The sequence below is a fragment of the Corvus moneduloides genome, chromosome 3, assembly GCF_009650955.1.
Source record: "Corvus moneduloides isolate bCorMon1 chromosome 3, bCorMon1.pri, whole genome shotgun sequence".
Lineage (NCBI taxonomy): Eukaryota > Metazoa > Chordata > Aves > Passeriformes > Corvidae > Corvus > Corvus moneduloides.
Window position 1 is genome coordinate 6,055,996 of NC_045478.1, and position 10,897 is coordinate 6,066,892.

The window sequence follows — 10,897 nt, forward strand, 5'->3', positions numbered from 1 at the left end:
CGGAATGTCCATGTCTGGATCCAGGCAGTGCTGGGGCCCAGGGGGGTCCCTGTGAGGGGAGGTTGGGGCTGCACCATGCCGGGCACACTGCGGTGTTTTCTCAAGTGTGGGTGGCAGCAGGGTTTTGACCAGACCAAGACCCAGCCCCTGACCCTGTAGATGGGTCCCTGTGAATGGAGCTGTGTCTGTGCTGGACTTTGCTGTATGGGTGGAGAGCAGGAACTGCCACAGGACAGTCCCACTGAGAGGAATGCCCCTTAGACCAGAGAGATGAAGACTGGGAACTCCAGAAAGAAAAGCCTGGAAACCCACCATGTTTTCTGAAGAGCTGCACAACCTCTGCTCAAAAGAAAAATGGAAAAAAAGGTGGAAACAGTAGTGTGTTGTGTCTCTTTGATAGCCTCTTGTGGTGCCTCTCTCTTTTGTTGGTAGTGGGGTTGTGGTGGTGCTTCCCCCTTCCCATTTCAGGCCATGATCTGAGAAATGCTTGTTAGGCCTCGGCCTTCATGAGCAGCACCTGGGCCCAGCTCCTCTTGAGCTTATCACAAACACTGTGTGCTCCCAGGAGCTGCTGCTGCCTAATGAGATCCTGCGTTTTTTAATAAACAGCCTCAGAAATGACATTTTTTGCCTGAATGGTGTAACATCCTGGTTCTCACACTTTCAAAGAAAGAGTGTCCAACTGAAGTGCAGCCAGGATGAAGCACTGTTATGACTAAAGCCCACTTTCTTGCAGCCCTATAAACAAAAATAAGGGTCCAAAATGAGACCCTCTGAGCTCTCCTGGACCCCAGCAGGCTGTGACCAGTGGGGCCTCTCATAGCTGGGAACTCTCATGTTTGCTGTACTTGGAGAATCCCCAAACAACAACTGATCCTGGGCCAATCCCCCCACTCCTCGAGGCTCAACCCTTGGCCTGGTGACGAGATGTAAAGGCATCCAAAGTGAGTATTTCACTGCCTTTGAGGGGAATTTTTCACAGGTACTTTGCACTGACTCTTTCTGGTTGTGTGCATACATGTGTGCATATGCTTTGGCAAATATGGGAGAAATGCTGCTCTCTTAGATGTTTAAGTACCTTAGATATCTAAGTATGTTAGGCCTGTAAGCAAGTTTAATATAAGCTAAAAGCTAAGTTAAATGCTGTTAAGTGCTATTCCTTTGCTAAATTGTTAAGTTTAAGATGTAAGTTAAGTACTTTTGAGTGCTGTTAAGGTTTTAGGCCATATTTCTTTTTATCCTTGCCCTTTCTATCATTTTGTTGCACACACATAAACACACACACACACACACAAACACACACACAGATAGTCCTCGGTTCATTTCTGTTTTGATTGATGGGACTTTGTTTCCTGTTTTTTTCCCTTGGTGTGCCTTAACCATCTAGGAATTAGTAGAGTGAATCTTGCCAACAAACCTCTTCATGCTCTTGCTTATTATTAAATCTGGTTTTTACTGATACCCTTGCCAGTGATTCTTTAAGAGATCTCAAACACTCATTTGTAACAGGTCTGTAGTTGCTTCTTCTGGTTGAAGAGGAGATGTCGATGATGGGCTTTCTCCGGACATATGGGTTTAACAGGCTGCAACTCCCATTCCTGGCCCAGCAAAAGGGAACGTGTGCTCCTCACTTCTTTCATGTCTCTGTGGCTGCCAAGAGTGTTGGAGGACTGCCTTGTTTTTAGCAGTGCCCCCAGCCCTTTTTATGTCTCTGCTCAGAGGCATGCTGTCTCCAGTAGATCTTGTGCTTTAGCTCCTCCCTCATCTGAGGGAGGCCTCAGATGTTTGGTCTCCTCCCCGGCAGATATTTTCTTCCTGGGTGAACAGGAGGCCAAACAAACCCTGCCAAGAATGGATCAAAAATGCACCCTTGGCACCTGGCATGGGGTCAGACATCCCTCTGTGCCCAAGCTGGTGAGAGAAATGAACAAATCAGATTCTGCTCGGTTCATGCTGGAACTATTTCATGTTTAGAGAATGTGCTGTGGTTGGTTGAGCATGGGCACCTGCCATGCCCCCACCTAGCTGCTCCTTTATTCTTGCTCCACAATAGGCCAGGGGTGGAATAAAAGGTGTTACTGTCATGGAGAAAACAGACTCGAGTTGAGGAAAATTAATTTAATTTGTTGGCTATTGATACTAGAGTAGGGTAATTAGGAACAAACACAAAAGTAGAACTCTTTGCATTCCCCTCTTCATCTTCACAAGCCAAAATTCACTCTTCTTCTTCAGGAGAAGGAGGTGGCTTCTACACCTCCTCCCCCACACTGGGACAGGGGGACAGGGAATGAGGGTTGCAGTCAGTCCATAATAAGTTTTCTCTTCCACTCCTTCTGTCTCACTCTCTTCCCTGCTAGAGTGTGGATCCCATCCGTGGGCTGCAGTCCTTCAGGAACATCTGTCTCCAGCGTGGAGTCTCCATAGGCTGCAGTCCTTCAAGGCGCACCCACCCCACCCAGTGTTACAAGTGATAATATTGCAAAGAACAGAGACACAGCAGAAAGAAATGGAAACCCAAATACAAATAAACCTGGTGCTGAGTTCAGTCATTTTTCAATCAGCAAATGCCAAAGCATTTGAGGAAGATTTCCAGTCCTGTTATTGTCCCTTTGTGTCCAGCCCAGGGACCAGGTCTAAATGAATTTGTTATTAACAACAATTGAAGTCAAAGAATTACCTAAATGAAATGCTAACAATAATCTAAGTCATGCTAATTTGGTTTAAAGAATTTGAATGATTTATTCTTGACTTCAGTGGTAAAGAGAGAACATCTGTATCATCTACACTACCTGGTGATCTGCATTAGAGATAAATTGAATTGTGCCTTATAATGAAATATCAAAATTTTGTGTGGGCTCCATTATTTCAGTTCCTACCTCATGCAAACCTTGCACTTGACACAGGATAGAATCCTTATCAGTGTATTTTTCAGCTTAGGATTGCTGAAAATCAGAATAAGGGAATGAAAACCTGGAAAAGCCTGCAGAAATGGAAAAATAAGAAAAGCCACATGATTTTCTTTCTTCCTTGCATAAATCAGTGTCAAAATAAAGAACATAAAGTTAATGCTGTACATTACTAAGAAGGAGAGAATTGATTTCATGGCTTTGATGTGGGCATCCACACTGAGGTTGTTCCTGGAGTTTGTCTGCATCTTACGTTTGTGTTTCCAGAGAGAAAAGAGAAGGAAAACAGCAGTAAAGATGACTGCTGTGAACGAAGTGGAAAATACAAATCCTATGACCAAAAAAATAGGCCATAAATGTTCATCCACTCTGATAATGTGTTTCAAATAATATCCTTGACTGCTGTAATTGTGGCTGTTACACTGTGTTTCATTAGAGATGTGGTACACAAGAATGCTGAAAATAAAGGCTAAAAGCACAGATCCCAACATGAGCCATGGTACAATCTTGTCAATATTTACTTTCATATAGTTGAAGAACCTGTTTCTGAAATTCACAATTTTTATGCAATAAAACCCACAAAGACAGGCAGAAACCCATGTGTTTGAACAATCAAAAAAGCTTTGAATACTTGCAAGTGATTCAAGTAGGAGAGGAACACAAAAGCGATATGGATGTATTATTAAAAGAAAGGAATATACCCATGAGATGCCTAAATAGAAAAACCTGGAGCATCCCAGAAGCAGCAAGATCTTCTCATTAGAGTTCAGGGTTTTCTTTTTGACCCAGGCAATGCAAAGCACACAGACAAGGAAAGCATTTATCCACATGCCAGCAAAGGCCTCCAGGCTGATGATGGCCAGAGTTGTGGCCCCGTATGAAGTGACATTGGATTGCTGTGGAGAGTGACAAGCTTCCATGCTGCGAGCTGGGGAGCAGAGCTGTGCTGGCCAAGGGGGCTGTGGCAGCAGTGCCTGAGGCAGGGCAGTGGCTGCTCTTGGTGGAGTGTCAGGGATGGCAAGAGCAGCTTTATAGAGCTGCTGCTGCTGCTGGGGGGGATTTTGGTGCTGCTGCTCTGGGGAGCAGGGCAGGTGCAGGGATGTAAATGTGCTGGGTATCGCCTTACCTGGGGCCGGTGTCACCCTTGACTATTTGAATGTTGGTTCAGGGGGGCTGTGTTGGGTGACACAAACAGCAGAGATGTTTTTGTGCAGTGGAGTGTGTTGTGCTTTTGTGCCTGACCCCTGTTTGAGCAGTGTGAGGCTTCATGATCTGGGTTCTTCTGTGCCTTCATCACGTCCAGTGACCAATTTAATTTTGGATACACCAATTCAAAAATAGTATTTCTTTTGCTAATTTGTAATATTGATGAACGGCAGAGCATTTCCTTAAGAAAATTTTCTTTTCCTGATACTGCCTGTTGCCTGCTTTATGCTTTGATCTGAGTTTCCTCTCTGGTTTTGCTGACTGAACAGAAAAAACTGTGTAGATTTGGGTGGTTTCTTTTCTTTTTAATTTTTTTTCTCCTTTGTTTCTTCTTCTCTCCATATGTTTGTGAGAAGATGGAAGTTATTTCTATTACAAAAGTTTGAAGATGAACTGTCTGTGCTGGGTCTGTTCTTGTACCGAGGCATTAAATGAATAATTGTTGTCATTTAGGAATGGTCCTCCCCAGTCCTGACCCCCCTCTGCAACTCTCCAAACCACACTGCTGCTCTCTTTCACTCCCCTTTTTCCCATGTTCCTTCTCCCTTGTGCCAGAATTCGAAGAACAAAAGGCAAAGATCATGGGTTGAGATAAGAACAATTTACTGGAAACAGCAATGAGATAAGAAAATGAACAGTAACAGCAACAATACTGATGTCAGAGGGTATAAGAAAAGAAATTATTCACATGGTAGTAACTCCCCAATAACAGACAATATCAGAAGGAACCCCTTCTCCCGAGAAGAGAGTCCCTTTCCCTTGCCTCCATCAGCGGTGTGAGGTGGTATGGAATAATCCCTGAATAGGGGCAATGCCCTCTCCTGGCTACTGCAAAAATTAACCCTGTCCTGTCTGGAACCAGCACAAAGTATTACAATAGCAGGACCACACTGCGTGTGTGGCTTGGACTCAGCTCTGTGTGGAGAATCTGGTACCTTAAAAAAACATAAAAGTGTATATAAATCAGAGTCTCCTATGCTGGGTTTTCAAATCAAGAAGGTTTGATGGATCAGGTGCTTGAAAGACAGGAGTCTGGTTTTTGTTCAATTCTATCCCCTCTGGCACCACTCAAGAAGGGGAAGGATTCTCCAGGACTTTGTATCTACCAGCTTATGTGGATATTTTGGATGCCCTTGTGTAACTCAAAATGCGTCAGACCTCTGATTTTATGCATATGGAGGGACACACAGCAGTATTGGGATCTGAGAGACATCACACACAGACTGCAGTGCTTCCATCTGAGCTTGAACATCTTCCCTCTCCAGAATCCTTGTCTTCCTTCTTTATTATAGGAAATCTCAGATGATTAGCCTTGGTGAGCTAACTAGTTAGGCTATTAGTTGCCCAATTTCTTCTGAGCAAATCCATTCCATCCATAACTGAACTTCAGTGCCCAGAAGGCCACAGTTGTTTCAGGATACAGTCCTGGAAAACAAAATGAAATCTCCTCAGGGCAGGTATTATGAACTTGTTATGGAGATATTAATTCAACTCCAAACCCTTCTTAGCTACAGAAGGCGGATTGGCGTGTTATAAAGTGGCATTAATTATTTGCTTGTTTGTTTCTGGGCAGTTGCTGTTTAAGGAGAGTCGGATAGGGTGGTGAGGCAGCCTGATAGAATGTGTGGTCTTTGGAAATAGAGATATTGCTGTGGTTGAGAGGTTGCTCTGGCCTAAATGGTTGTATCTCCCAATTCAGAAGCAGGAAGGAAGATTTTGTAGGTTTACAAGAAATGCACACCTGGCGCTGGGCATGAGGTAAAACGACCCCCTGAGCTGGTAAAATAAATGACCAGTTCAGTTTCTGCTCTGTTCATGTTGGTGTGAAGACTTCCCTGTCTCACCACCCAGAAGGCCCTCTGACAGTCAAGCCCCACCGCCAGAGACTGTCACTGCTGGGACCAAAACTCCTTCACAGTGGGCGGCTGCCCCAGTCCACTCCCTACAGACACCACACTCACAGAGCCAGACCAGGTTTCCTCACCAGCTCGGCACTGGGTTTCCCACAGTAGAATCTCAGGCCTCTGGATCTTTAAGCAGTTTAATCATGGCACAGTAACCATGGAACATGGAACAGAAGCAGCTCAAGCTGGGTGCCTCTGAGGAGGTAACCCAAACACTTGAATCCCTGGGATTTTGTGTCCTTCCAGTCTATGCCCATGATGGTTGGATTGTCTAAGTGTCCAGTCACCTGTGGATGGTGCCACAGGTCCCCATTCCCTTTGTTATGCAAGGGTTGGCACCATGCTTGGGACTCCCAGCACTTCCCCAGCTCACATTGCAGCTGCTCACTGAGCTGTCTGCACTGAATGTATTCCTCCACACTGGAACTATCTCACATTTTCAGGCCCTGTCATGGTGAGTTGACCTTGGGCAGCTCTCAGAGCCTCACTCAGTCACTCCTTCACTCACACTCTGAAGCAAGGCAGGGGTGGAAAATAAGATGGAATTGCTCATGAGTCGAGATAAGGACAGGGAAATCACTCACCAATTATGCTCACAGAAAAAACAGATTCAACACGGGGAAAATCAGTTTAATGTATTGCCTATTGAAAACAGAGTAGGATGATGTAGAAAATGCACAAAACCAGAATACCTTATCTTCACCCCCAATAATCCCAGGCTCAATTTAACTCATTCTGAGATTCTCTACCACCGACTCTCCCTCAGCAGTGCAGGAGAACAGGGAATGGGGGTTGCAGTCAGTTCATAACAAGTTGTCTCCACTCCAGCATGGCTCCCTTCCATGGCCTGCAGTCCTTCAGGGCTTCTCTTTTCCCAGAGGAGCCACAACAGTCGCTGATGAGATGAGCAGTGTCCTGTGTTAGGTCCGTTGGAGTACCTGGAACTGGCTTTTCCCAGCATGGGACGGCCTTGACCTTACCCCACTGAGACCCCACAGGCTTCCAGCTGCAGGACCTGGCCCAGGCACCCTGTACATCTGCTTGTGGTCATTGTGAGATGAAATTGTGACTTTATTCCATGCTGCACCTTGCACAAAACCCACGTTCCTGGGGGTTTTACTGAGCCAGAGTCCACTGGGAAAAGCCAATCTCATCACCAAGTCAAAGCAGACCAACAGGGCAGTCACACAGAGCAGGGAATCCTGTCCTTGCAGGCAGCGGAGCAGAGAGGACACACAGGGCTGGCGTGGGAAGGGGGCTCTGCACCCCCTGAGCACCTGGGGCCGTTCCTGCTTCGCTGTTTGTGCATCAGTGAGCACCTCTGGTGAGTGACAGGGATCAGCATGTTCACACAGAGCTGTCAGCCACTGCTGGACAGTGGTACAGCCCATAATATATCACACAGCACAGGGCCACAGCAGAAAGAAAGGTAAACCAAAATAGAGATAAACCTGTAGTTTCATTCAGTCATTTCAATCAGTGAAAATCAAAACGTTTGAGACAGGTTTGATGGTTACAGTATAACCTATGGAGTATGGTTATTGATCTTTTGCAGTCAGCCCATGTACCAGATATCAATAAATCTGTCACTGACAATAAATCACCTCAAAGAATCATCAAAACTAAAACAACAATAAGAATAATTTATTCAAATTACAATAATTTATTTCCAAGAATTTGAGTGAAGTTTCTTAACTTAGAATTTGAGGGAAGTTTCTTAGGTAGTGAAGAGTGAACACCTTTATCATGTACACTGGATGAAGAGTTGTATTAGAGATTACATTTCTTGTTTTCTGTAGTGAAAGTTCAACATTCTGCATGGGCTCCAGCTTTTATTCCAGTTCCTACTTCATGCAAACCTTGCACTTCACACATGGCAAATCCTTAACAGTGTCTTTTCCAGCTTGGGATTGCTGAGAATAAGAATAATGGAATGAAGACCCAGAAAAGCAAACAGAAACACATAAATAATTAAGAACTTGGGATTGCCCTTCTGTCTTGAATTAATCATTGCAGCAATAAAAAATATGAAGTTGATGCTGTACATTATGAAGAAGGAGAGAATAGATTTCATGGCTTTGATGTGGGCATCCGTGCTGAGGCTGTTAATGGAGTTTGTCTGCATCTTGCATTTGTGTCTCCAGAGAGAAAAGAGAAGGAAAAGGGCAGAAGAAATGACTGTTGTGAATGAAATGACAAATCCCAGGCCAGTGACAAAATAAAGAGGGAAAAAATGTTCATCTATCTTCATATTCACTTTCCATAAATTTTGTGGACCAGTGGAATTGTTACATTGGGCTTTATCAGAAATATCATAGACAAAGATCCCGATAACCAAGGAGAAAATCTCTGACCCCAACAAGAGCCAGGGCACAATCCTGTCAATTTTTACTTTCAGGTAGATGAAGAACCTGTTCCTGAAATTCGCAATTTTTATACAATAAAAACCACAAAGACAGGCAGAAACCCACAAGTCGGAATAATTAAAAAAACTTCGAAAAGATACAAGTAGTTGCTGTGTGGGCTGAACATAAAGGTAATTGGGATAAATTATTGAAAGGAAGTAGTATACCCATGAGAAGCACAAAGAGCAAAACCTGGAACATCCCAGAAGCAGCAAGATCTTCTCATTAGAGTTCAGGGTTTTCTTTTTGACCCAGGCAATGCAAAGCACACAGACAAGGAAAGCGTTTATCCACATGCCAGCAAAGGCCTCCAGGCTGATGATGGCCAGAGTTGTGGCCCCGTATGAAGTGACATTGGATTGCTGTGGAGAGTGACAAGCTTCCATGCTGCGAGCTGGGGAGCAGAGCTGTGCTGGCCAAGGGGGCTGTGGCAGCAGTGCCTGAGGCAGGGCAGTGGCTGCTCTTGGTGGAGTGTCAGGGATGGCAAGAGCAGCTTTATAGAGCTGCTGCTGCTGCTGGGGGGGATTTTGGTGCTGCTGCTCTGGGGAGCAGGGCAGGTGCAGGGATGTAAATGTGCTGGGTATCGCCTTACCTGGGGCCGGTGTCACCCTTGACTATTTGAATGTTGGTTCAGGGGGGCTGTGTTGGGTGACACAAACAGCGGAGATGTTTTTGTGCAGTGGAGAGTGTTGTGATTTTGTGAGTGACCCCTGTTTGAGCAGCGTCAGGCTTCAGGACCTGGGTTCTTCTGTCCTTTGGTCATCTATGATTATCATGGAGAGCCCTGGCTGTGCTCAGCTGAGAACAGTCAGGGGAGTCACTGTACTGTTTAATCTGGACTCCATGAGCTGCAAAGTTCCACCAAGATGCTGGAAAACTGGAGTTTATTTTGATCCTTCACAGGCATTTAAATCTATGTTCATTTTATGAATGGCATTGCTTTAAGTGCAGAGCCACATAGTTGGGCAAGTGAGGGGGGACATGGAAAGGAAAGGTGGCATTTTTTTTTTACAAGAATGAGTTGAAGCCTATGGAGCAAAAAGGGTGAAAACTGAGATGAGTGCCTGTGCCAGGGTTCAAATCTCATCTGCTGAGAAAGTGAAGGCTTTCAAGGGTGGGTCCATGCTGGGTTTCCCCCACACTGCAGTGCCATAAAGCTTCCAAATTAATGTAAATCCTGATAGCTTAACACAACAGACAAGTTGTGTTAAGCTCTGTAGGGCATGGACTGCCCATGAACTTTGGGTTAGTACAGGACCTGGCACATTAGGCCTTGCACATCAGGCCCAGAGTAACCAAGGGGATCTCATCTGATGCTGTGGTGGAACCAGGAAAAATGAAACCCCAACAAAGAGCTCTATGGCTACAGGAAATGAACCACCAGCATGTTCTCTCTTCAGAATGATGATACCCATGTTTTCTGTGGGATATAAATACCAGCAGTATGTTATGTAACTATTCATATGACACCCTCCTAATTGCATGTTTTCGACAGACATAAAATTTGGAATGTGACCCAGAGCAGTTTTCCATCGCATGCCAGCACTGGGCAGCCATTCCCATTGACTTCTGTCATCTCTCATGGGTCAGCTTCCCTGTGCTGGGCACATCCTGCACCTGTCCCCATGGGCTGTGCAGGGTGGCTGTGCTGATGGACACCCTGTCCCCTGCAGTGCCAGCTGAGTGGGGCTGGTGCACAGGGCAGGGATGCTGAGCTGGGTGTCACTCTCAGGGGTTTCACAGGGATGGAAGGAGGGATCTGCAGCGTGGTTTGCTGGGGCTGTGGAGTTTTGTGTGGTCACATCTGCAAGGTGCTGGTTTTGCCTGCTGAGTCTTGTGTATGTGAGGTTGTGAGGGATGATGTTGCACTGGATGTAGGGAATAAGATGGATCTTCCAGGGCTTTCTTGTGAAATCAGTTGTGACTGTCATGTTAAAGGGCGAAGTGAATGAGTAGCAGAAGAGAAAGAGGGGAGGTGTGGTGGTGCTTGTCCTTACAAGGCTTTTCACCTGGGAGATGTGTCCAGAAGAGATGTTTTAAGATCAGCCTGTGGACCTGAGCTGGAGACAGAAATGACCAGTTCAGGTTCTGCTCTGTTCGTGTTGGAACTATTTTATGTTTCACCTGCTGTGGAGGGTTGACCTTGGGCAGCAGCCAGGCCCCCACCCAGCTGCTCCTTCTCTCTCACCTACAGGTGGAACAGGAGTGAAAAACAGGATAGAAAAGCTGATTGATCGAGCTAAAGGCCGGGAGATCACTCCCCTGTTACTGTCATGGACAAAATATATTTGACATGGGGAAAATGAATTTAATTTATTTGCATATAGAAAATAGAGTAGGATAATGAGCAAGAAATACAAAACTAGATCACACTGCCTCCACCACCCTTTCATCCCAGGCTCAACTTCACTCCTTCATCCCCAGCTCCTCCACCTCCTCCCCCACAGCAGCACAAGGGGGTGCAGTCAGTTCATAA

General features: G+C 45.5%; 2 protein-coding genes across 2 annotated transcripts; both read right to left on the reverse strand.

The window, feature by feature from the left end:
- Positions 1-1,319: 1,319 nt before the first annotated feature.
- On the reverse strand, positions 1,320-3,851 carry LOC116442237 (taste receptor type 2 member 109-like). Its single transcript, XM_032105028.1, has 2 exons — positions 3,057-3,851; positions 1,320-1,404 (listed from the first exon to the last, which is right to left on the reverse strand). Exons 1-2 carry the CDS (start codon positions 3,824-3,826, stop codon positions 1,320-1,322), a joined length of 855 nt encoding a protein of 284 aa, XP_031960919.1. The 5' UTR covers positions 3,827-3,851.
- A 4,032-nt stretch (positions 3,852-7,883) lies between these two features.
- LOC116441973 (taste receptor type 2 member 7-like) lies at positions 7,884-8,832 on the reverse strand. Its single transcript, XM_032104475.1, has one exon. It carries the CDS (start codon positions 8,805-8,807, stop codon positions 7,884-7,886), a length of 924 nt encoding a protein of 307 aa, XP_031960366.1. The 5' UTR covers positions 8,808-8,832.
- Between the last annotated feature and the right edge of the window lie 2,065 nt (positions 8,833-10,897).

What these genes read in the sequence shown, in the direction of transcription:
- LOC116441973 (XM_032104475.1), bottom strand. Translation starts at nt 8,807, where the DNA reads ATGGAAGCTTGTCACTCTCCACAGCAATCCAATGTCACTTCATACGGG.
- LOC116442237 (XM_032105028.1), bottom strand. Translation starts at nt 3,826, where the DNA reads ATGGAAGCTTGTCACTCTCCACAGCAATCCAATGTCACTTCATACGGG. An exon ending in ATGTACAGCATTAACTTTAT is followed by an intron (nt 1,405 to 3,056) that starts GTTCTTTATTTT and finishes TTTGTTGGCAAG; the next exon opens with ATTCACTCTACTAATTCCTA.